A 27,129-nucleotide genomic window follows, 5' to 3' on the forward strand; every position below is an offset into this window, starting at 1 on the left:
CCAATTACTCTCGGCACAGGAAAATTAACAGTAGATTGCTTAGCATTTGCAGACGATCTAGCCATCTTAAGTCATGATGTTTCAACAGACAAAAAACAGATTGAACTCCTGAAAGAAACTGCGGAAAAAGTCGGCCTGCAAGTATCTTTTGAAAAGACAGAGTATATGGCTTGCAATAAACAAGCACCAAAATTCATGGAAACAAAATAAAGCAAAATTAAACGAGTCCCACAATTCTCGATTCAGGAAAATGGAAAAGAAACAAAAGCTAACGAAGTCAGATGCCAACGGATGGAAACTGCTTATAGACTCACTCAAAATATCTACAATAAAAAATATATCTCCAAGCACACAAAACTACGACATTACACTATTGTCATAAAACCAGAATGCCTATACGGATCAGAGACACTAATTTTAAACAGGAAAACAGACATAGGAAACGTCCAGAAAAAGGAACGGAAGATGATAAGAAAAATTTTAGGCCCAAAACTTTTAGATGAACAGTATAGGCTCAGACGCAAACAGGAAATCAAACAATGTTCACAGTGATATTACAAAACGCAGATTACGATTATATGGACACATCAAAAGAATGAATCCGGACAGACTTACAAAGCAAGTAGTTGAATTCTATGAAAACAGGAGTAAATCTAAAACAGACCCAATGAAAGGCATTGCTGAAATCAAAACAGATCTGAAACTAGCAGGAATTACACCAGAGAACATATAAAACAGGGAAATCTTCAAAATTCAGAAGTGGCAAGTTGACCAAGAGAAGAAACCAAAGAAGAAGGCTGGAACAACGTGGTCTCAAGAAAGAAAAGAAGCCCACAGTAAAAGAATGAAAGAAGTATGGGCACAAAGAAAGGGAAATGCACGCCACTAAGTACTTTGCGTAGTCCTAATGGGTGCATTCTTATATATACTGCAACTCGATACAGTCTTTTAGACATCGATATGTCGATATGTCGTGGCAGAAGTATCGTCTATATGTGTTGCTATTGTTTGGAAAAAACGATAGAGCGATATGTCGATATTTTATCAATAGTCCTACTCTGAACGCATTGAATTTAACGCCATCGTCTACGGAGCGAATGACTGCGAGCAGCGGGTCATGCGGAATACACGGACGACTACGCTTTACAATAATTATTTAAATGAAACTTTGTAAAACAGCACGTTTTTAAAATGAACTAACGGGCAGAAAATCATTTCTCCTGGCCCCATACACTCAGACAGTCGTGAAAATTTGTCCTGGTGAATTTTTAATACCGATGACAGTACTCCTAAAATTTAAATTTAAAACGAAAAACGTAGGGCACGTGGCAGAGCTAACTGATGCCTGAATAGTTCACCCAAGCCGCTAACAGTTTTATTTCACTGAAAATGATGTAAACTATTGGGTGACTTTTTTTCTCGGCAACTCCTAGTCCCTACACTCCTAACGATTATCTATTAATGCGCTCCAACTTTTTCGTTTTATACTGTACAAATATTGCTATATCTACTAAAAACGACAAGGACAAATTTTCAGGACTGTCTATATGGGGTTAGTGATCTGTATAGTGTAGTAATTGTTTTATGCCTTTTAGTCCATTTAAAAAATTTATTACATTAAAAAATTATTTAAATAATTATTTTCTGCTTTTTACTCTTGTACGTGTGAAACACTTCAGTGAGACTACAACAGAAACATGTAGAAAATGTCAGGTTTATGTCACTTTCTGTCCGCCTGAGTCAGCCAGTGTACTGCTTCGTCCTACGTGTGTCTGGCAAAGGTAAGAAGTAGGAAGACTGGAGCTCACGCAGAGGTCCACCAGCAGTCATCCTTACCACCATCCGCCAGACAACAGAGAGAATAAATGCGACACTGTCATCCAGTTCAAAGCTATGTTGGACTTTCAAATCCATAGCTTACAGGGAAGTTCGTTTCAAAACCAATTGCAAAATTTGTACAGAACAAAGCGACCTAATAAAAACGTGTTAAAAATGAGGACAACGCCTTTAGTTGACGTGGGAGCCAGAGGTTACGCCTCGAGAGGAAAACGCGCCGAGTGCGAGTGAGCCTTGCCGAAATGCTGACCACCTTGTGAGAGCTCGGCCACCTCCAGCTGTCGGCATTCGACCGAACCAGAAGCGGAAACCCGGTCCACGGACTGGTCCACCTCTGCGCTGGGCGCCAGCCGCCATCCAGTCTGCGAGCAGGCGACGCCTCCACGGTGCGACCACCCACTGGACCTGACGACCATTTGGTCAGTCGATTGTCTTTTTTTATTCATTTAGTTTTTTTAGCCGAATGAAAAACAACCGAATGAAGCTATCTTGCCGGCCGCGGTGGCCGTGCGGTTCTAGCGCTGCAGTCCGGAACAGCGGGGCTGCTACGGTCGCAGGTTCGAATCCTGACTCGGGCATGGATGTGTGTGATGTCCATAGGTTAGTTAGGTTTAAGTAGTTCTAAGTTCTAGGGGACTGATGACCTAAGATGTTAAGTCCCATAGTGCTCAGAGCCATTTGAACCATTTTTGGTCTCCCTCTACGATTTTTACCCTCCACGCTGTCCTCCAGTACTAAATTACTGACCTCTTGATGCCTCAGAACATGTCCTACCAACCGATCCCTTCTCCTAGTCAAGTTGTGCCACAAATCCCTCTTCTCCCCAATTATATTCAGCGCCTCCTCATTAGTTACGTGATCTACCCATTGTAAATATATATTTAAACGAATGAGCAGTACTTTCTAAATGTATAGTTACTGAAGCTGTGTCTCTCTCTTCCCGTTCGTTGGACCCACCACATGTAATTCTCTTTCGGAATAAATTTTTTTAACCGCACTGTAACTGGACCAACAGGTTTGTAGAAACTATTTCGTGCAAAATTTTGCTTCCGCCGTTTTGCAATAGCTAGAAGTGGTGGTGGGCCGTAAGCTTAGACATTTGTAAACATGACGCCATCAAGATATTAGTCGATTTGTGATTGCATCACAAGTTATTCTCGACTGAATATGCCAACTTACGAGCGCAGTTCTGGTCATTTGCGGAAAGTTTTAATTTTCTGCCCTAACGTGAAGAAAACTGCCGCTGAGGCTCATAAAGTGCTGGGTAAAATCTCTGATGAGGTACCTATTACTGAAAGAACGTCCACAGAACGGTTTCAACGCTTCAAGAACGGCGATTTTGACGTCAAAGACCGGCATGGCGCCGCGGTTGACTAGCGGTTCTAGGCGCTCAGTCCGGAACCGCGCGACTGCTACGGTCGCAGGTTCGAAACCTTCCTCGGGCATGGATGTGTCTGATGTCCTTAGGTTAGTTAGGTTTAAGTAGTTCTAAGTTCTAGGGGACTGATGACCACAGATGTTTAGTCCCATAGTGCTCAGAGCCATTTTTTGAACCGGCATGGCGGAGGGAGAGAGGTTTGCGAACCTACTCAAATCGACGGAAACAATCACGGGAGATCGTTATGGAAAGCAAATGATGTATTTGAGCAGAGCATTGGAAAGGCAAACGGCCATTATAAAGCGATACAAACGGACAGGTGATTTTACAGCATGACAGTGCTCAACCCATTCTTGCAAAACCCGTCAAAACATACTCGGAAACGTTGAAATGGGAAGCCCAACCCCACCGGTCGTATTCTCCATTCTCCATTCTCCCTCTGATTTCCACCCTTTCCGGTCAGTGGCACACCGCCTGGCTAGCCAGCGCTTCCGATCGTATGAACAAGTGCGAAATTGGACAGGTTCGTGGACCTCGTCAAAAGACCCCAGTACTTCCGCCGCGGGGTTCGTGCTCTGCACGACAGATGGGAGAAAGTAGTGGCCAGCGATGGGCAATACTTTGAATCGTAAATATTTCGTAAGATTTTCATAATAAAGCTTCGAACACCGAGAAAAAACGGCGGAAGCATGGTTACAGACCCAACACTTTTTCGTGAAAAATATTTCGTCATCTTTCGTTAATATCCTTTCGATGTTTAAGCAGCCCAGCATGCAGATGGACGAGAGCGGGAAAACCGCACTCAGAGTGGCCGACGGAGCCCGCAGAAAGACTACTTCGTTTAAAAGATAAAGAGTGAACAATTCAGTCATCACGAAAAGTGACGATGGACTGTATCGATAGTTCTCAATGGGTTCTGGCCATAGACTGATTTCACTCGAAAAATGAATGAATATCTCAACCAATATGTGGAAGTACCAGAGCATACTGACAAGTGATGTCTCCAAATTTGTATGTGAAAACTCCTAAAGCTTTCTAAATAAAACGAACGTTAGTAACATTCTACAGCTTTTCTCTCGCTATTTCTTAAATAATGAAATAGCAACATTATACACCGCCATGTTGCACGCTACAACTCGGAGCCCTCTAGCGACAAAGAGCTGCTGTAGAACGTTAATGACGTTTGTTTTATTCAAAAGTTTAAAGAGTTTTCGCATAAAAAATTCGGAGACGTTACTTTTCAGCACACTCTCGTACAACAGAATGATTCGATGGTTTTCTGACAACCAACTGAATCGCTTGTTTTCTTTCTGTTTTCCCATCTGTACGAGATGGAGTCATTGATCCTCCTACCTAATGAGACCCCTAAATAGCCTATACGCGCAGAAAGAGAACGAGAGAAAGAGGGGGAGAGAGAGAGAGAGAGAGAGAGAGAGAGAGAGAGAGGGTGAGAGTGAGAGTGTGTGAGCGAGCACAGAGGTTAAGTCGCTCATGATTCGCTGATCAGCTGCAACGCCATGTTCATCCGCGATCGCCAGTCGATTCGTATGTCCACAGTGCTTTCTGGTGGAATATTGCTTTGAAGACTTCAAATATATTGCAATATATCAGAGTTTATAATTTATATAAAAAACAGCTACCAGCCACATGTATGGTTTAAAAAAGGTTTATTATCTTCAGACCATGACCGGTTTCGGATTTTTCTTTGCAAATCCATCTTCAGATGGCAGATAACAAGCATTCTTAGTTGGACCTAGTTTTGTTTGTGTTATTCGTTTGCTGCACTGGGAAAGAAAAGAAATATTTTTGTTGTCATATCGGTAATGGTATTTTTACGAAAGATTTACTTCTTTTACAAAATCTAATTGCTCATGAGATGGTTTTTATAAACATTAGTAAACTTGCAGGTTGGTGTACTTACGAGCTGAGTTATTTTATGATTTGTTACGCACTCGGTATGTGTCTGCAGATTGGCCAGACAGCACATTGTATACATTTTACTCATCTGAACGTAAATACTAGGTTTCATCAAGCAACTATCTTTCCAAAGCTAAAATAAGAAACTATTCGTGATGATACTAGTACTGTTTTCACGTAAGCACGGTGACATTTGTACCTCACGTATTTCACCATACGTAGTTCATTCTGCAGATATTGAAAGAATGTCAGGTACCACACGCAAATTTCCGCGGAATGAGGGCATTCTAAGTAAGCAGAACGAAACAGACCGTCATCTCCCCCCCCCCCCCCCACTCTCTCTCTCTCTCTCTGTGCGTGTGTGTGAGTGTGTGTGTGTGTGTGTGTGTGTGTGTGTGTGTTTGCTTTAACTTGCAACAGCTATAAATATCTCGGAAACAAAGCATAGTACGAAAAAAATGTTCAACGTGAAAAGTTAAAATTAGTGAAGGGGACATCCGTCTGTGCTACAACTGGCCAACTGGGGGGGGGGGGGGGGGGGGGAGGGGGGAGGGTCAACCTCCTTGAATATTCAAATGCAAGTCCCCATTTTCATTGCATATGAGTATTCAGCACCAAAAAATATGTATGGTTTACCCAAATCATTCGAGACAAATGTCAAATGTGCCTGTTTTTGCAATTAATAACGGACGCATTTGATTCTACATTGCGTTTACGATGTAAATGTAAACCTTTGAGTTTATGTTCAAAATTTACTTTAGTGCTGTAAATTTCATTACATAGTCACGGTTAGCTATTTCAATCTCTGGTTAGAAACTATGTTTAAAGTAACCCAGGAACAATGACGTGGATGTAATATTTTTCGTTGCCATCGGGATGCGAGATATCGGTGAGTCGCCTTACCATTGGGGCACTCGATTTCGGTGAGTGTCCATGGCAGTTGCGCCTGTCGCTGTCACTTCATGGACATTTTACTCGTCACGGTGGTTGTGGCTTGTGTTCCGCTGATATCCTCCTTTCAAGACACCGTCCATGCCGTTCAACTGCTCTTCCAAGTCCTTAGCTGTCTCCCGCAGAATTACTATGTCATCGGCAAACCTCGAAGTTTTTATTTCTTCTCCCTAAATTTTAAATCCTACACCAAATATTTCTTTGGTTTCCTGTACTACTGGCTCAGTGTATAGACAGAATAAGACTGGGAATAGGCTACGACCGTGTCTCACTACCCTCTCAACCACTGCCTCTCTTTCATGCCCTCGACTCTTACAACTACTGTCTGGTTTCTGTACAAATTGTAAATAGCCTTTAGATCCATGTATTTTACACCTGCTCGTTTCAGAATTCAAAAGAGGGTATTCCAGCCGACATCATCGAAAGCTTTCTCTGAGTCTACAAAAGTTATAAACGTAGATTTGCCTTTCTTTAGCCTATCTTCTAAGAGAAGTCGTAGGATCAATGTTGTCTCCCATGGTCTACATTTCACCAGAATCCAAAATGATCTTCAACGAGGTCGGTTTCTACAAGCTGACGTAATCTTCTGTAAATAATTCGTGTCAGCTATTAAACTGATAACATTCACACCCGTCATCAAATATTTTCTTTGTTCGGAATTATTATATTATTCTGGAAGTCTGAGGGTACTTCGCCTGTCTCATACATCTTGCAGAACATGAAGAATAGTTTTGTCGCGGCTGGCTCACCAAAAGAGATAAGCAGTTCAGACGGAATATCGTCTACTCCAGGGGCCTTGTAGCCTGAATAATTTGCGTGTTGTCACTTACACTGCCTCAAGACACATACATAGTTTCTAACGGTAATACTTTACTTACCGTGTTAAATGTTTACCGTAAGATTATTCTTCTTAATGAGTAAATTTTGACAGCATCTTAAATTTTAAATCCGCTCAGTCGGTATGCATGTGACAGCATATATACGTTCTTTCAAAACGCCGCGCATAAAAACGGGATTTTCCAGTGCACATACCTCGGATTCTACAGGTGATGAAAAGGCAGGGTCTAGTATTTTGGACAGCCCCACTATGTACCCCGCTGAAGGATCGTCCTAGTGCCACTGGCCCGCAGTGTAGCGTCAAATAATGAATATTACACATTTCCTTCTGCTTAGGTAAATGGAGCAAATCGGTTGGTTCTTTTTGTATCTGATGTGGCCTACCGTGGGCTTGATGAGACTTACGGAGGCATCATTAGTTCATGGCCGGTTCCTCGGAAAACACGAAGAAAGGGCTTTTTTACCATATTTTTGGCATAACTATCGGACCAAAAACCAGCAAAGCATTCCAAAACGGCTATTCACAACAAATGGCTGAAATTTTTGCGAAATATTTCTAAGATCCCGATCTCAAACAACGTTAAAATGTTCCAAGACACAGCGGTTCAAAGTTACCCTACTTCTACACCTAAAATCCGGTATGGGCCGAAATCCAAGTAGCAAATAACCGCAACAAATTGCTCAAATTTTAAAAGTATGCTCTCTCGGCATTTCTCTAGAACAGCCATCTCCCCGTTTTCAAAAATCTTTATCCATTACCGAGAAACACCCTAAAAACTTCCACCTGGGAGTGGATGGGTATGGGAGGCTTACAGCGACGGACTAGGGACTATGAGTGAGCTACAGTTAGGAGAGCTCGTGGAAGTCATAGGTGAGTTTCAGGTTAGAAAAGCGCAAAATATGTTCGCATGCCAAAATTTTTGGGAAAATTTTTGGGAAAATTTTTAAAGATACTGAGGAACATAGAATGAGCCACCTGGTACTCCACTTCTCAGTCTTTTAAAGAAAGAAGAACATATTCGCCTTTTTTGTACACACATAGGAGCAGTTTTCCTCTGGTAATTAAATGAAATATAGAAAATCAAACTTTTGTTGTCTCTGGAAGCCGTTAGGTAAGCAACTTGCAACTGAGACCAGCTGATCGGCTGAACACCTTCGCTGTTGAGTGATACAGACTACCCCGAGGCTGCCCCTCCACCTCTCCCGTTTCACCTCGCACTCGGTTACAGTCTTTAATCGTTCCCTCTTTCTCTTCCTTATTTTTCATATTTCGCACACCTATCAGCTGTACTCCAAACATAAATTTCCTTGAATCTCTTCCTACTCGCCACATTTAAATGACAGGACGCTGGCAGTTGTTTATTTTTATGTAAAAAAAGACTGTTTTGCCTTCAACAACCCTTAGTACCTTTTTCCCGTGAATCATCTCACTTTACCTGTTCCAGTCCGTGGACAACAATATTCGTTCGCTATTTAAACAGTCTCTTGTCCAAGTTTGACATTCAAGAGCCGCGCGGGATTAGCCGAGCAGTCTAGGGCGCTGCAGTCATGGACTGTGCGGCTGGTCCCGGCGGAGGTTCGGGTCCTCCCTCGGGCATGGGTGTGTGTGTTTGTCCTTAGGATAATTTAGGTTAAGTAGTGTGTAAGCTTAGGGACTGATGACCTTAGCAGTTAAGTCCCATATTTCACACACGTTTGAATTATTATTATTATTATTATTATTTTTTTTTTTTTTTTTTTTTTTTTTTTACATTCAGCTTCCGTTTCTCCTTCTGGCGCACACATGACTACCCAGGTGGAGTTTTGTTTGTGTGCATCCTGTAGCCACTCCACTTTCCCAACATTTACAGCTGCGTCGTTAGCGAACCGTATCGCCCTGATGTTCTGTCCGCTGCAAGCAACTGCAAGCCTAGGTAGCGCTCTACTCCTCTGCCGGCCGTGGTGGCCGAGCGGTTCTAGGCGCTTCAGTCTGGAACTGCGTGACCGCTACGGTCGCAGGTTCGAATCCTGCCTTGGGCATCAACTTGTGTGATGTCCTTAGGTTAGTTAGGCTTAAGTAGTTCTAAGTTCTAGGGGACTGATGGCCTGAGGTGTTAAGTCCCATTGTGCTCAGAGCCATTTTCTACTCCTCTCATTACCACTTCAATATACATTTTAAATATTATTGATGGCAGTGAGCAGCTCTGTCGTACACTATTCCTGGTTTTGGCTTCTTGTGTGGTTCACAAGAGAAGTTGGCCGCATCAAGCCAGTCAGAAGACATAACCGCTTACAGCGCAACCCCCCGCCCCTCCCAACCACCCCCTCACCCAAGAAAAAAAAAAATCCCCTAATGCCGTCGCTGCTGTCAACTTCGCGTAAACAGAGTGGATTAAACTTCTATCCCTCCCACACAGCCTAAAAAAAAAATAAAAAAAAAAAATCCGTTCCCCGTTATCAAAAGTCCTATCTAAATCTACGAATGAAAAGTATATTTCCTTATTCCCAAAAATGCGTCGTATGTTATTAACAGGAGAGTAAAGCTTGCTTCTCGAGAGCTTGACCTCAAACCAAACTGCTCCTCTCCTAAATTCCACTTTTAGTTTTCCCGTTTGATACTTCCTCTCATGAGTATTTTGCGCGTGAGTTACACTAGACTGACTATGTCATAATTTTCACATCAATCGGCTCTTGCTTTCTTAGGAAGCGTAATAATTACGTTACTATCAAACCTGATGTACCGGTAGCTTCCCCACTTTCACAAATTTAATTCACGAGCGCATAAAGGGTAGTTAATTAGAACTTGCACTCATTTTATTTCGTGAACGATTCGAAATATCGAAATGAGGATTTTAGCAAATTGATAGTAGGCCGAGGGGAAGGAAATTTTATTGTTTGGGAAATAGTTCTACATCACGTACCAACAAAAATATTGAGGCCAGTGTCTTTTTTTAATAAATAGTAACTATTCGCTTTTTAACGTCATTGGCATCGTGTTAAAAATACGTCTACGGTGATACAACGCTGTATGACGTTAGCGTTGAAATTATTCGTGACAACATCAGAAATGAGCAAAAGTGAAGTTAAGGCTACTGCGGTGTAAACACGGCCATGTGAGGCTTTCATGCGACTCCAGCACCATCTACTGTTAACTTGTTTTCAAAAAATTTGTTCGCTTTGATGTGAGTATGGAGGCATTTGAAACAGTATGTAAAAGCCCTCTGATACGCTAGTAGTTAGCACACACACTGCATGACAAAAACAGAGAGGCATCCAGAAGGCATTGTCGGATGTCTAGGTAGAACAACGAGCAATGTGCATTACTGCTGTTCGTATTTAGTGTTTTTACCGGAACTAGTAGGGTATATAAAAGGCGTGAACAGAGTCAGACGTTGAGTGATCGCTGTGAAGGAGATCCCGTGCACACGTGTGAGACTGCGTTATCAGCACGTGACAGCGCTCGACAAGGAAAACGGTATGATTCTCCATTTCGCCGGTGGTGCAATATCCAGATTTGTGGGTCGTTATCATTTTTAATTTTATCCTAGAGTGTCAACCTACGGCAACACCTCCAAAATCCCACCTCCATTAACAATAAGTTCCTCTTATCTCTTTCAGCCTTTTCTCATGTTTCTGCCCCATACGTTGCTACACTTTCTACTATAGTTTTTTTTTAAAAAGCTTAATCTTCATTTCTAATCTAATTTGTGTGCTCGATAAAACTCCATTAAACTGTTTGGTTGCGTTTCTTCCTTCCCCAAAGACGGCTGGACAGTAGCGAGAAGCGTGTGCAGACGCTCAGCAATCGCTCTGTAGAAGGCAGCAGATGCCCGTGCCAGGGCCGACCATCTGTTCCCCCCCGTCATCCGAAGAGCGTTACGTACAGTTCCACATTGTCACCTGCTGAGCAACACAGACTAGCTGTCTTACTGGACTGAACAAGTTGCGTAACTAAACGCCAAAGACATTGTGTAACTGTTTTGTTTATGTAAAATGTTTTCGATGTTTAAAAGTGTACAACAAGTTTGTGTGATGTTTAGTGCGTGTGAGACTCTGCACAAATGGACCATAAGGAAACTTAATGTCAACGAAATGAAGCAGACTCTCACAGATCGACAACATCACATAGAAATGACATAACGAACACAAAAAACGCACTTGAAAATGGGAATCATTTCCCGAAAAGCATCGTGCGAAAAATAAAATAAATAAAATCGTCACTGCTAGCAGCTGAGTTATTTATAAACAGACCTATTGTTTTCACAGTAGCAGGCTTTCAGAACCATTTCTAGTGGATCAAATCAAAGTTAAAATTTCGTTACTTTCTACCAATCTTGGTGTTCTTGGTGTTGCAGCTTCATCACAGAGCAGTGTACATTGGTGAGACTACTCGTGTTTGTGTGCACACATTACGTCACCAACTCTCTCGCCTGCGACGTCGCCGAGTACTCGTAACTGTCGAGCAAACAAACGTCGAGATAGGCTGAGCTGTGATGTGACGCATGATGCAGCTACTTTTCAGCGGCGTCCCTACAGACTCAACGCCCTGTTCGAACGTTGCTTCGTAAAATACGTGGACTGTGAGTGCGGGTCGCTGATCGTGAGCAAGTAACCTGCTGTCCAGAGTTACGACTGAGTAGCCGGAAGATCGAGCATTCCTTCAGCGTCCGAGCGAAATTCTCGGGGGGCAGGGACATAAAAAATTTCACGCTGAAGCAGGTAAGGCAGACCACCGAAAATACATAGGAACCGAGTGAGTACATTAAGATGTGTTTTTCGCCTTAATTCAGGCCGACAATGTGACGAAATGTACAGTTTGAACCGGGTGGTTATAATTTAAGTCCAGTGTGGGCTGTAATTATTGTATAAAAGTGAACTTGGTAGATATTCTAAAGCGTTATTGCGGAACCGCTTTACGCTGGTAAAAAATTGGCTACAATTTCAGTCATCAGGCGCAAATACGGCGCTGTGAATGGAAGAAAAAACGTGTAGAAATGTTTCCATATGTAACTGGTTATGAATGGGGCGTGGGCGGGAAATGTGGATCAAGTGAGAAAGGCTAATATTCAGAAAGGCTAATATTGATCTTGTTATTAACCCCCGATTACACAATTTGTTCAATATGAACACTGGAGTCGTCGACGAGATGCTGTACAGCGCCAGATTTGCACCTGGAGGCGAAAATTGGAATTAATTTTTTTTTTAAAGCGTAAATCTGTTCCGCATTAGCGCATTAGCATGTATGCCATATGATAATTACAGCCTACACTGGACCTTCTGAGTAGCTGAACTGTAATTATAGCCCCCCCCCCCCAGCCCCCCCCCCCCTCATCCCGGTAGTTGTCGAATTCTTATATGATTATTCTGTTTCTTTATTTTTTTATTTTTTTGGAACTATATCCCATTTTCGGTAACGGTGGGAAAAGCATTCGAAGAGGACTTTTACGACATAACATGTGTAGAACAAGTGTATGTAGTGGATCAAAGATCTACAGGGCTCAGTGCTTGTAACTCTTTACTTATTACATACCGGATGTGAGTGGTTTGCCCACTGCCCTGCCTTCTGTACCCGTGCTATATGCAGATGATCTGGTTTACTAAATCTCTAGCCCGGAATGCAGTACCAGTTGCAGCACAGGGGCAACAAAAATTCGATTTTCAATACTTCGCGTAATTATTAACCGAATAAAAAAAATTAAATTTCTGTCGTATTTGACTCATTAAGAGGCTTAATCTTACGTTAAGAATTCAACACAATAAGACACGTATTGTTCGTCTTGAGGCAGCCCAAGTGACGGCGCGAAAATACACGGACTTCATTCATCCAGTACTTCAGAATGAAAGCTCTTAGCGGCTTCCAACAAAGCAGCGGCCTGGAATCTCACTGGCTGGAGCAGAAGTGTCCTCAGTGATGACTCCCACTTCCAACTGAGACCCGGTGATCATCGAAGACGTGTCTGGAGACACCCGAGACAGCGGTGGACTGCCGACCCGACTGTCAAGCGCCAAACGACCAGACAAACCAGGAGTGATGGTCTGAGGTGCCATAGCAGAAGCCCTTTGGATGCCATCCACGGCACCCTAACAACACAGCGGTACGTCGACGATATTCTACGCCCTGTTTTGTTGTCCTTCATGGAAAGCCGTCCTGGGCTCACACTTACAGCAAGATAATGCTAGGCCAAATAACTGCTTGTATAAGGTCGAGAGGTAGACCAACGAGTTATTGAGCTGCTCAATTTGTGAAGCTCTTTCTCTTGAATAAATCATCCATTTTTATCTGAAATTATAATCATTCGGTTGTCTGTACTTTTACATCACATCTACGGATTTCCGTCAAGTTCGGATAATTCCTTCGTGGTGCGTCGTTTGTTTGCCTTAAAGTATAAATTATACAGGGTGATTCAAAAAGAATACCACAACTTTAAAAATGTGTATTTAATGAAAGAAACATAATATAACCTTCTGTTATACATCATTACAAAGAGTATTTAAAAACGTTTTTTTTTCACTCAAAAACAAGTTCAGAAATGTTCAATATGGCCCCCTCCAGACACACGAGCAATATCAACCCGATACTCCAACTCGTTCCACACTCTCTGTAGCATATCAGGCGTAACAGTTTGGATAGCTGCTGTTATTTCTCGTTTCAAATCATCACTGGTGGCTGGGAGAGGTGGCCGAAACACCATATCCTTAACATACCCCCATAAGAAAAAATCGCAGGGGGTAAGATCAGGGCTTCTTGGAGGCCAGTGATGACGTGCTCTGTCACGGGCTGCCTGGCGGCCGATCCATCGCCTCGGGTAGTTGACGTTCAGGCAGTTACGGACAGATAAGTGCCAATGTGGTGGCGCTCCATCCTGCTGGAATATGAATTGTTGTGCTTCTTGTTCGAGCTGAGGGAACAGCCAATTCTCTAACACCTCCAGATACTGTAGTCCAGTTACATTAGCACCTTCGAAGAAAAAGGGACCAAAAACTTTATTGGCTGCAATGGCGAACAAATGTACAACTAAATGAAACTTTATAGCTCCCTTAATTCGCCGACAGATAGTGCTTAGCTTTGCCTTTTGTCGTTGCAGAGTTTTAAATTCCTAAAGTTGTGGTATTCTTTTTGAATCACCCTGTGTAATGGATTACACAGGGGAAAAATTTCAACAAACCAAAGTGTGGGACAAGAGTGTACTTTATCACCTGCTCTTCATAATATTTATATGAAAGATACCATCTAAAAATAGAAAGGGGTCCCAGAAGAGATCCACATAAACATGAATAAATATATTTACATGCTACTATACGCCTATGGTATTGTATTAACAGTAAATTCTAAAGGCAAAGAGCAAAAATAAATCCATGTTATAAATTTTATCGGAGGGGATTAGCAGTAAATAAAATTAAGACAGTGGCATTCCATGGCAAATACCCAGTCATCATCATTTAAGACTGATTATGCCTTTCAGCGTTCAGTCTGGAGCATAGTCCCCCTTATAAAATTCCTCCATGATCCCCTCTTCAGTGCTAACATTGGTGCCTCTTCTGATGTTAAGCCTATTACTTCAAAATCATTCTTAACCGAATCCAGGTACCTTCTCCTTGGTCTACCCCGACTCCTCCTACCCTCTACTGCTGAACCCATGAGTCTCTTGGGTAACCTTGCTTCTCCCATGCGTTAACATGACCCCACCATCTAAGCCTGTCGCCCCGACTGCTACATCTATAGAGTTCATTCCCAGTTTTTCTTTGATTTCCTCATTGTGGACACCCTCCTGCCATTGTTCCCATCTACTAGTACCTGCAATCATCCAGCTACTTCCATATCCGTAACCTCGACCTTATTTCGTTCCCATACAACAAAGTTGGTCGAAAGATTGAACGGTGCACAGATAACTTAGTCTTGGTACTGACTTCCTTTTTGCAGAAGAGAGTAGATCGTAGCTGAGTGCTCACTGCATTAGCATTGCTACACCTCGCTTCCAGTTCTTTCACCATGTTGCCATCCTGTGAGAATATGCATCCTAAGTACTTGAAAACGTCCACCTGTTCTAACTTTGTTCCTCCTATTTGGCACTCAGTCCGTTTATATCTCTTTCCCACACAAAGTAAAAAGAAAATTATAATCGAAGAGCAGTTTTTGGATCAAGTTCAGCACGTCAGTGACCTAGGGAGCTACATTACTTCTAACGAAGATAAGGATGTGTGTGGGGATTAAATTACAGAGACATCAGAATATGTGTGGCACTACAAGCAAAATATAAAAAAAGAAAAACACGCAAGCAGAAGAAAAACGACATTCTATAAGGGAATGGCTGTCTCTCTTCTACTGTGTGACAGTGAAAAGTGGGATATGAAAAGTAAATATCGTAGCCACGTTAAGGCGGCTGAAATGAAATTTTTACCAGCAGTCAAAAGCTGCAGTAAATTGGACCGTTGGGAAATGAAAACACAAGACAAGAACTGAATATTTTTGCAGTAAATGTCAATACACAGGAACATAAACAAAACTGGAAGGAACATCTGAAACGAGTGGAAGAAGCAAGTACTCCAAAGATTACCTTACAGTACAAATCCAAAGTAAAGAACGACATTGGACGACCAGTTAAATGATGGAATCGAGGCCAAAAAATGTTCGATAGGACTATCTGTGAAACTCAGAACAAGAGGAGAAGGTAATTTTTGGAAAGACTCAGTTCAGTGTAAACACTTTTTAAAGTGTGAAAAGGATCTTAAGCTAAGTCTCAACGCAATGACACTAACGTTCCAGGTGCGGGTACGAGTGCAATTAGAATTTCCTTTTAGCTGTGAAGTTTCTATGTTACGTCCTTGATATTCGCCAAGTATTACCACAACAACTCAGTGTGGTGATGCTTGAATACTCAATATTATTGAAGGTAATTGATTAGCTGTGAAACTTTAATTTCGCGTGAATCAATAGGTGATGAAATGATGCTCACATCCAGTCTGCAGATAAAATCGCACTAACGGACACATTTTGGGCAGAACAAATGAAAAACATTTACATTGAGGCAAGTGGCAACTGCTTCTGACTGTGAAATTTGTTTATAATGAACAAAATCTTATGTCCAGCCGAATGGTAGTCTCCAGCAAATACATTATTTCATGTCTGATTTCTCCCCTGCTGGAGATTTCGCGGGTAACTGTTCAGATACTGGATATGGACGACATTTGTAGGGGCAACACGTGACTTCCTTGTCGTAAGTAATCATCCACTTGTGGTGAGTGGTGCACGTTCAGATGAAGCTCGGGTAGCTGCTACGTATCCCCGAGATTTTTCGGGTCATGTTCACCAGTTTAGGGCAACGATATTCTTGTAAAAACAAATAATTGCAGAAAGCGGATAATATTTCTAAAAATAAAATTTCCAGGTCCTACCGAAAGAAGAATAATTTGTCTTGGACTGCTACCATATAAGCAGACCGTTGTCATCTCCTGGACTGTCCATAAGGTAGGTTTCAGTTTCGTAATCCTCTTTCTCGCCGGTGTCATGCCCTTCGTCATACCCGTTATCACGTGATCGCTTTAGGAATGGTCGGACAGCTGACTCGGTCACATTATCCTCGCACGGAATCGTGGCCCAAAGCTTTCTAAGTTCAATGTGAAGCTGACACCTCTACCTTCTGCAATACATGTAGCATAAACTTTCACACACCAGAAATCGCTATTTTCATTTCAGATTGATCATTGCTGCACTTACACTGTCCACGGTTGCACAATGTTCCACAAGACTAGCAAATGACACCAAAACGTACTTACGTATCTGTCGGTGCTCTTTCAACTTCCATTATATCTGCTCCTTCCTCGAAAGTAGTAAAACAGCTAATTCAACAACAACAGTTTATTTTTCTGACGAAGACAGTATGAAATGATGTTTGCAATGAGTCTCCAAAATACGATTTATCTACAAAAAGGGACTACTTAATGTTTTCTGTGCAATGTCACTGGTGAAGCAGTATGAGCTGTTTTTCTTCTGTGAGGAGGCTGTGACGGGTGCCTCTTACCTTGATATGGTGCAGCTGTTGTGTTGTTTGCACAACTGACTGCGAGTATTTCAGCTTCCAACAAGACGGGGTACCCCTGCACTGGAGCATCGATGTTTATCGCTGGTTGAACGGCGAAATTCCGCATCACTGGACTAGGCGTAGTGGTGTGGCATTCTTCTGGATGTCTTGTCCGAAAATTTCCTTGAGCAGATAGTTAGAGAACCAATTCGTGCGGGTGACGTCTTAGACCTTCGGTCAACAAACAGACCTGAACTTGTCGAATCAGTTAACGTAGAGAAAGGTATCAGTGATCGTAAAGCTATGACAGCATCTGTGAGGACGGGTCGTACAAGGAATGTTAAGGAAGGTAGGAAGATATACTTGCTCAGCAAGGATGACAGGACACAAATTTCAGAATATCTCAGCAAATATTCGGTGATGAGGACGAAGATGTGGAAAACAAATGGAAGAAATTCAACGACGTCGTTCAATATGCCCTAGATGAATATGTTCCAAGTAAGGTTTTAAGGGATGGGAAAGAGCCATCATGGTTTAATAGCCGTGGTAGAAAAGCGCTACAAAAGCAAAGAGCACTTCATCTCAGACGCAAGAGAAGTAAAAACCTAGGTGACAAACAAAAGCTGAACGAAGCGAAACTGAGCGTAAGGAGAGCAATGAGAGAAGCGTTCGATGATTTTGAAAGTAAGACGATGTCAACCGATCTGAGTAAAAACCATAACAGATTTTGGTCGTATGTAAAAGCAGTAACTGGGTCAAAATCATCTATTCATTCTCTCAGCGACCACACCGGCACCGAAACGGAAGATAACAGCGAGAAGACCGAAATATTGAATTCTGTCTTCCGAAGTTGTTTCAACGCGGAAGATCGTAACAATGTCCCTCCTTTGAATCGTCGTACGAACGTCTAAATGGCAATATTGAGATAACCGATCGCGGAACTGAAAAGCAGATACAATCACTTAGTAATGGAAAGGTGTCAGGACCAGATGAGATACCTGCAAGATTCTATAAAGATTATGCGAAAGAACTTGCGCCCCTTCTAGCAGTAGTTTATCACAGATCGCTTGAGCAGCGAAAGGTACCTAACGACTGGAAAAAAGCGCAGGTTATTCCCGTTTTTAAGGAAGACCGTAAGACAGATCCACACAATTACAGTCCTGTATTATTAACATCAATGTGTTGTAAAATTATGAAACATGTTTTATGCTCAAGAATTATGACGTTTATGAAAAATGAACATCTCTATAAAAATTAACATGGATTCCGTAAACAGAAATCCTGCGAAAGTCAGCTCCCTCTGTTCCTGCATGAGATCCACAGCGCAGCGGACAACGGCGCTCAAGTTGATGCCGTGTTCCTTGATTTCAATAAGGCATTTGACATCGCCATCCATTTCCGTTTAATGAACAAAAAAAAAAAAAAAACGAGCTTAAGGAGTATGGGAGCAGACTTGCTATTGTATTCAAGACTTTCTTGCAGACAGAACTCAACACGTCGTTCTTAACGGAACTAAATCGACAGATGTAAAGGTAATATCCGGAGTACCACAGGGAAGTGTGATAGAACCGTTGCTGTTTATAATATAATATATAAATGATCTAGTAGAAAGCGTCGGATGCTCTTTAGGGGTATTCGCAGATGATGCAGTTGTCTGGTTCAAATGGCTCTGAGCACTACGGGACTTAACATCTGAGGTCATCAGCCCCTAGAACTTAGAACTACTTAAACCTACTTCACCTAAGGGTATCACACACATCCATGCCCGAGGCAGGATTCGAACCTGCGACCGTAGCAGTCGCGCGGTTCCGGACTGAAGCGCCTAGAACCGCTCGGCTACAGCAGCCGGCTCTTTGTGAGTGTGAGTGAATACAAGGTTCTTTAGTGAGTGCGCATGAGTTCTTGTCAATGACTGACAATTAGGTGCAGAGTTACGCTTTACGCTAATCACTGTATTTAGAAGAGATGAGAGTAAGTTTTGAATTGTTTTCAGTTAAAAACAACAGTTTGCTATATGATCGCTTGTTGTACAAGCAGGCAACGAAAAAAGTTAGACATGAAGTATCATGTATTTCCTGGGAACAAAGAGTCGAAAGAAAAATTGATAATTGCATGTAAACATGACGATTCGTTTGCAGTTCGTAATGCTTGTGTGTGCTCAGTACATTTTGCTGATTCGGATAGTGAGACGAATTTGAAGATTGTATTGTTGAATTTTCCTCCGAGGCATTAGTTGGTGCCTGACGCTGTTCCAGCTCTATTTCTCCTAGTCTCCAGAGCTGATCTAAGGGCTAGTAATAAGCCTAACAATGAGAGAAATTTCAGGCAAAAAGAAAACATATTTGCCATTAAGAATATCGGAAGAGGTTTTAAGGATAAATATACAACCAACTAATGAAGAAACTGCTAGTAGAGAAGAAAATTTACTATGAAAGCAAACAATGCACGTTTGTACGAACATGTAGAAACTATGGAAAAAGAAATAAATGAACTTAGCCAAGAGTGTACAGATTTAGGGAATCGTCCATCTCAGTGTAATGATGAGTACATTAAAATAAAACCTTTTGGAACAGTGACTGAGGGTCATTTTGCTGCCAGGAACAAATGGGCATGTAAGGACGATATAGTAACTGGTGATTTGAAGATGTTGCAAAGCGTTATGTTTTGGCATGGACGTACTGAAAATCCTTTCGCTGGTGGAGTCACTATTAAAAGTACATTCGGTCAATGTAGCATCTCATCAGGTTTTATTGATTTAAGCCCTAATCTCAAGGAAATACAGTCAAGGCTACTGAATAAATCTGAAAAAGATGCATTTCTTAGTTTCTCGTGGAATGGAAGTTAACAGTGACTTACGTCTACCGAAAATCAGGTAAAAGACGAAAGGAAAGACTCATGTAAAGTACTCCTGCTCTTAGAATATAAAAGCAGAAATTACAAACTTGGCAGTGTTAAAGTAACATTTTTAGTGTCCCTCATTCATCTGCATCTACATCTGTATTCCGCAACCCAGCTTACGGTGAGTGGCGGAGGGTATTTGTACCACTGTTACTTCCGTCCTTTTCCTGTTCCAGTCGCGAATGGTGTGAAGGAAGATTGATTGCCGGCAGGCCTCTGTGTGAGCTCGAACCTCACCAATTTTTCCATTACAGTTAGATGGATGTAAGTGGGGGGGGGGGGGGGGGGGGACCAATACAGGGTATAAGCGCAGATATTTCTATTGGTGACTGAGGACTGTGTAATGTACAACATTTTAACAGTATTTACTTCATTTGCAGACTAATAATCACAGCTGTTAGGAGTAGTATGTTAGGTTGGTTAATACCTCGAAGTACATGTGGCAAGGCAAGCCATTAATGCTTATTTTCGCTTCCGCAACAGGTCATGTGTTAGAAGTATGGACTCTTGGACCCTAAATGGTAAGTGTACACTGGCAGGTGGAGTCCACTTAGTGGTGCAGCTCTGACCATGCAGAAAACATCAGGTAGTAAATTATGTGACATGTTTGCTGGAAGACTGTTAGACGCAGAGAAAAAAACAATGGTGACACAGGTGTGTGTACATGTTAAGGTGCTCCGTATGATAATATCTGTGTATACTGACCGACTCGTCCAGGAACGTACGCTGTCGTAATTCTAACAGGAAAGCACATAGTGTTGCCTCTCTTGTAACATCTCTCACTGGAATCCGATTATGATCTCTATGACACTTCTGGCTCACTAAACGAATTTTCCAAGAAACGCGCGGCTCTTCTTTGTTTACTCTACCCGGTAAGGGTGCCACACTGATGCGTTATGTTCAAGGAAGTTTCTGTAAGTGTGGGTGATATGCCCTTTCTGGAGATTATTTCAATAAAGCTAACTCTGTCATCTGGCTTCCCTACAGTTACTTTTATGTGGTTCTTCCTTATTAAATTGTTCAGCACGCATACTCTCAGATGTTGAACTGATGTGACAGGTCACACCGATTGCTCGGCAATAACGGGGATGTTCACCTATTTGTAGGGTTGGAGCTTCAGTTCGTAGCGTTTTTCCACAGGTTTATCAAACAAAACATATTCGCACAACAGAGACTTTAATCATCAATAACGTATTCCCCTTCATTATTTAAAATAGTCTGCCAACGTTGGGGTAGCTTTTTGATTCCGCAACTGTAGAAATGACGTGGTTTTGAGGCGAAGTATTCGTCACGTTCGGAGTGCATTTTCATCCGGAAAGGAAGTCTCTCGAGGGTTTTTCGATAGAGAGCGGAAAAGATGAAAATTGAGGGAGGTAGATCGGATGAATAAGGGGGCTGCGGAATGACTTCTCTACCCACTTCTTGTGCAGTGTTTTCTGTCAGTCTAGCAGAATGCGTTATCGTTGGTAAACATCATCTCGCGCATTGTTCCCGGTCGTTGTTCCTGGACTGATTCTGCAAAGCGTCTCAGTTGTTGACAGGTTACACGCCAGGGAAGCAATTCGTAGCACAACAGTACACCGTCGCTGTTCCACCAGAGGCTTCACATTATCTTTTGTACGGGGAGTTTGGGCTCAGCCACTGCTTTCTTTTTCTTACGTTAACATAAAGTAACGATACAGTACAGGAGTGGTCGGTGTTGTTCATGAGCCAATTGGTGACAAGCAAGCAGAGATTCACATACGGCCATTCGCCGATTTTTTTGTGGTCTTTGGCTTAGAGCATACGGTACCCATATACACGATATTTGAACCTCCCCCATTGAAAGCAAATACTGCAAGATGGTGAAATGATCACAGTTCATTACATTTTCCAGTACACTGACTTGAATCTTCGTGGATTAATACGTTTAAACGAGTTTCATCAAACCCCAGAGCTCCTCCTGTATGTGAAGACTCATTAACGTGAAAACGATACTTCTTAAAACAAATCTATTTTCTTGCCGTGTTCTGCCCGATGACCTCATCCCCGTACACGGCGCAAGTGTTTTTTGCTGTCTACGCTGCTGTCACTCCTCTACTGAACTCAAACAGAGAAATACGTCGAAAATGTTCCGATTTCTGCGCTTGGCTCTCCATTTTCTAGCATCCCAGCTCCACTCACTACCTACAAATGACAATATGTAAACTCAAATAGCGACAGTGAACTAAAAATACAAATGACACTCGATAAATTCATAGCAGTCGGAATAACAACATGCAAAACAAAAACGCTACGAACTTACGTGTCAAGCTAATATAATTATAATATCTGTTTGCGCTGAGAGTCAGCTGCCATTCGTGCATTCATCAGGGTTATGGATAATCCAGAACTGAAAGAGATATTCTAATCTAAGGAGATTTAAATATGGAAGAACTTACTACGTCTAGTTTCAAACAAGAATAACATGCGTATAATCTACACATCGGTGAGAAAAGTGTACAAACTTACAATAAAGTCATTCACTCAAATGACGAGATTCAACAATTAAAGACAGCAACCCACTGGACGGAAATAAACAAACAGAAGAGAGCAAAATTGCCTCGAGTGCTTATGGTGAACTAAATTGAGTTTTCAATGCGAAACGATTTAAAAGTTGTGGGTGCTGTGAGATTAATAGAGAGATGCACGTGTGGAATTTATGAGACACAGGAAAACAAGTACCGGTACTTTACTCAGCAGACAAACATAATTATAGGGATTGTAATGACACGTATGGGGACTGACACGGAATGTACCGAAGCGAATCTGGAACAAGGAAAACGTTCGTCACATTCCCTACCAAAACTAGAAGTTCAACTGCTGCTTTCCGAGCATGCAGGCCAAGGGATTCTCGTACTTAATTTCTTGGCGTCCATGAAGTGTTGCTGGAATGTAAGAAAATTATTTCCGATTCTGCCCACGTCGGGTGTCCCAGATTTCCGAAGAGGAACCTACGTACCTGTTTCGAAACTCGCACAGGAAGGCCGCCCATAATATATATTTTTTTTTGGGGGGGGGGGGGGGGGGGGGAGGAGGCGGAGTCTAGACCTAGAGCCACGCAGTGTTTGTAATGTTTTGGCGACTTGTAAGTAGCCATAAAAAAGTTCTAGTTCCGACCCCGTTAAAAACTTGGGTAGTATCGACTTTTAAATCATTTTCTCGAAAGAAAAACACCTGACTACCAACATTTTTCTTCCTTTCCACGAAAGCTGGGTGGGGGAGAGGGAGACCCCCCCCCCTCTGTCCTTGGCTACAGCCCCCTTGAGCGCTTTGGGGAATGATGATAATTCAACTCTTTATGATGAGGCAATTGACAGACCGATCGGGAAGGAAATCCTCCTTCATTTCATGTAGGCTTTACTCGTTCACACCATACGAGTCAACGCTATTAAATGCAGCAGAAATCAATAAATTAGAAGATATGTTAGACAAACCTTTGAGCATGTCTATTTTGTAAAATCAGGTGTCGTAAACAGCCATTTCTCATTCTTTTTCTTTTGTGGCACACCAAAGTACGTTTCAAACGTTCGCAACACCCCATACATGTTATTTTTCCCTAGATGTAAAAAAAGTATCACATACAGCGTTTTAGAATTGAATGCAAAAATGTATATGACTGTTATGATGCGACTCATGTTCAAATGCGTACAATAACGTACAGTGATGGGCGATTTCTTGCAAATTGGCGATTTTTTTGTTCTAGGTATTTTATCTGCAGAAGATCAGAAGACAATATAAACCTCGAGACACTCCTGACGACACGGCGGTCGACAAACGCTGGTAGTAAATAATGCAGACATCTCTTGAAGTTGACATTCTTTACTCAAAAATGTCACTGCTGATGATAAACAATTACGAATAAACTAAGAAGTTTCTTTGTAATTATTAACTGACATTAAATTGTGAAAGGGTGTCCATATCTCATACTTGGTGAAAAAAATGTTTACATTCTTGGTATATCAAATGATGCATTGGTTGCTTGCTATTAGTTGTGTAACCACTCAGTATGTTAATGACATTGCATTTTCCTCAACAGTACATTAATTCCCGAGATTTCAGGAAGATTATCCTCTGCTTTGGATATTGAACGTTGTCTGTTGCAACAACAGATACAAATGGAGAAGGTGATGGATAGGGATTTTGGGAATACGTTGTGTTGTAAATGTTGGTCAGTTTCTAAAAAATTCACAACAAAGATATTAAGCACGAAAATATAAATGGGGTACTAACTATTCTTATACTACTTTCATGAACCAAGCCACAGAATTGATTATAAAATATTGTGTGTTATGTGAAGGAAGACATTATTCTGTTGCGTGGCCATCGTTTGACGAACTACTACAAGTATGTGCTGATTTGATAAATTTTCTACTTCACACGCCATTCTAGTAATAAGAAATAAGTGAACAACCCTTAATCGCATACAGAACGATGGAAACATTGTGCCTAATTACAGTCTGGCAGACGACAAAAACTGCAGGCACTCTGATGTTGTGCGATCGGAAAAATGAGTTTTAGGAGGTACACCGAGCGATGTGACGCGGTGGTTAGAACACTGGACTTGCATTCGGGAAGACGACGGTTCAAACCTGCGTCCAGCCATCCGTCATTTCCCTGTATCGCTTCAGGCAAATGCCGGGGTGCTTCCTTTGAAAGGGTATGGCCGACTTCCTTCCCGATCTTTCCTTAATCCGATGGCACCGATGACTCCGCTGTTTGGTCCCTTCCCCCGAACCAACCAACCAGTGAACCAGCTACATGGTACAGAGATTACTGATTCCAAGCGATTAGACCGATTTAACGACCTAAAAGGAAGTGGGTAAATAAAATAAAAAACGTAGATGCGTATAATCGAATACTGTGAAGCATGGAAAAGTCTACGGGAAGCCATCTAGCAACAGAAGGCAAATAGCCGCTGCCGATGAAGAGACGCTTTACACCTGAAATCTTGCATCTCCCACCTACGCCGGCCGGAGTGGCCGTGCGGTTCTAGGCGCTACAATCTGGAACCGAACGACCGCTACGTCGCAGGTTTGAATCCTACCTCGGGCATGGATGTGTGTGATGTCCTTAGGTCAGTTAGCTTTAATTAGTTCTAAGTTCTAGGCGACTGATGATCTCTGAAGTTAAGTCGCATAGTGCTCAGAGCCATTTGAACCATTATTTCTCCCACCTACCCATTCATCTAGTGTCAGTCAGTACGTTGGCAGAAAAACTGGCCCTCTTGCTCCGTCACTATTTAAGTAATGGGATTCTTGCAAGTATGTGCGTCGCGCTCCTCAGGAACCGCTATTATTTTATTTTTATTTGTTCTTGCACTGTTTGGACGACGTCTCATTGCACTGGCCTTTTGAGTGTTCGCGCCTCAGCTGCAGAAGGCTGAGCTATACAAACGAAATTTCTTTCGAACATTTAGATATTATTTCACGTTATTATAATCTGTAGCGGTATGCCTTAAAAAGTTCTGTCAACACGCAGGAACTGTAATAAAACATAGTTTAATATTGCAGCTCGTATAAAAATTTAATTTGGGATTGGGGTGGATGGTAGTATTCGTAATGCACTATATCTTGCAATATACTCACCATAGTGATCTATCAGTAATGTATGAACTAAGAATATTGATGAAAATGCTTCATAATTTAATTTGTATTTTGTAATGTGTTTTATTTTCTGAAATAAAGTACTAGGAACAATAAAATTAGTACAGCAATGAATAACTTGTAAAGATAAATGTAAGTGTGTTAAAATAAGAGCTTCATCTTATTTGTGAAAAGTTTGTCGCTGTTAAGGAATTTTCAGAAAAGTTGTGTTGGCTACCCTGGTTGTTTATATGTTTTCTGGTTCCGTCAACAGTGTGTAAGCTGCCGGTTAGGGCCTGAACTGGTTGATTGTCAAACTTTTATGAAACGGTGGACACTACGCAGTCGTTCATACAGTTTGCATATTTAGATTAAGACAGTAAGTATTGGTAGTACTGTGGAGTTTTGAATTACCCACCGTGCAGCGGTGTCGCATCCGGTGCTTTGACGAACTTTGGTATTTCGTTTACTTGACACATGTGGCACATTTTTAGAACGTACTCTTCAGTGACTGATTTTGTTGCCTCTGTCCTTACGTTAGGTGGAGTACTTGGCCACAAATACTCTGACAATCTCGAAAAACAAGCTACAAAAGATGATTAATAGTGTTCGTACATGTAGTATTTCTGCCTTGCTGCTGATTTTGTGTGACGCTATTTTGTAAGCCGTTACGGTAAGTGTGACCGTAGATACTTCTTGTTCTTCTCTAAAACTCGTTAATTGAATTGCCTTTCAAAACTAACATCGGATAGTTAAGAATTTGCTCACGAGCACTGTAAAAATGTTTTTCAAAGAACGCTCATATTGATGTTCTGTATACTTTAAAGTAGCACCAAGTCCTTAACAAGACATTTTCTTTTTGATGCCTATGTTGTTTCAGAGGGATTGAGAGAAGTGTCGTAGTGATTTAGAAGCGAGACTCGTTAAGGAGGACCTAGTTTCAAATCTTCGTCCAGCCATCCAGATTTACTTTTTCCGTGACGTCCCTTGTTATTATCGCGTGAATGCAGTGTTTGGATCCACAGAATGGATATAGTCCGGTTTCATTAAAGTTTAGTGCTCTGTCTTTCATTGGTCATGCGGCGACGGGACTTTTAACCTTAACCGCTTTTCCTTCTTGTTTAATATGCGACTTTCGGCACGTTGACTGCACAGATTAAAAGATTACTGCTTGCCCGTAACACCATGTTTGTTTACTTATTTTTATGTTGATGCTAAAAGTTCCATTTCTCTTACAGGACTGGTGACTTTTTTACTCCTATCTCTTCAACATAACTGTTCCTGATCATGGCTGGTGAGGGCAGTAACTCACAAATATTGGATTTCCTTCGTGGGAAAAAGATATTCTTGACTGGGGGCACTGGTTTTGTAGGTGTTGCCCTCATTGAAAAACTCCTTCGCACAACTGAAGTCGATACTATTTACCTTCTGATGAGACCGAAAAAGGGCAAGCAGATAGCAGAAAGACTCCAGGAACTTGAAAAAAATTCTGTAAGTATTGTGGGTAGAAATATTCTGCAGTGTTAAAATTATCCATAGGGAAAAGTTTTCTCTTGTTTGTATTAATAACACATGTATGAGAAAAAATGAAGAAATATTGCTTAAATAAGGCTTCATTTTATAGAGTGTGTGTTGCTTTTATTGTCTTTTAGCTGAATACTGAACATTTTTGTAGAATATTTCAAAACATTTTAAGTCATGAGAAAGGTTA

At 41.7% G+C, this 27,129-nt stretch overlaps 1 protein-coding gene across 4 annotated transcripts in view; it reads left to right on the forward strand.

Moving 5' to 3' along the window:
• Positions 1–27,129, forward strand: part of LOC124711434 (putative fatty acyl-CoA reductase CG8306) — a 173,227-nt gene that overhangs the window by 66,826 nt on the left and 79,272 nt on the right. Inside the window, exons 1-2 of one of the 4 annotated variants that reach the window (XM_047241505.1) lie at positions 23,565–23,616; positions 26,657–26,909. In XM_047241505.1, coding sequence (XP_047097461.1) covers positions 26,706–26,909 — 204 coding nt within the window. In that variant the 5' untranslated portion in view covers positions 23,565–23,616; positions 26,657–26,705. Of the gene's footprint in view, positions 1–23,564; positions 23,617–25,666; positions 25,798–25,877; positions 26,092–26,656; positions 26,910–27,129 lie in introns of those variants that run through there. The other 3 variants (XM_047241502.1, XM_047241504.1, XM_047241503.1) reach the window with 3 other exon arrangements.

Source organism: Schistocerca piceifrons, chromosome 8 (assembly GCF_021461385.2).
Source record: "Schistocerca piceifrons isolate TAMUIC-IGC-003096 chromosome 8, iqSchPice1.1, whole genome shotgun sequence".
Lineage (NCBI taxonomy): Eukaryota > Metazoa > Arthropoda > Insecta > Orthoptera > Acrididae > Schistocerca > Schistocerca piceifrons.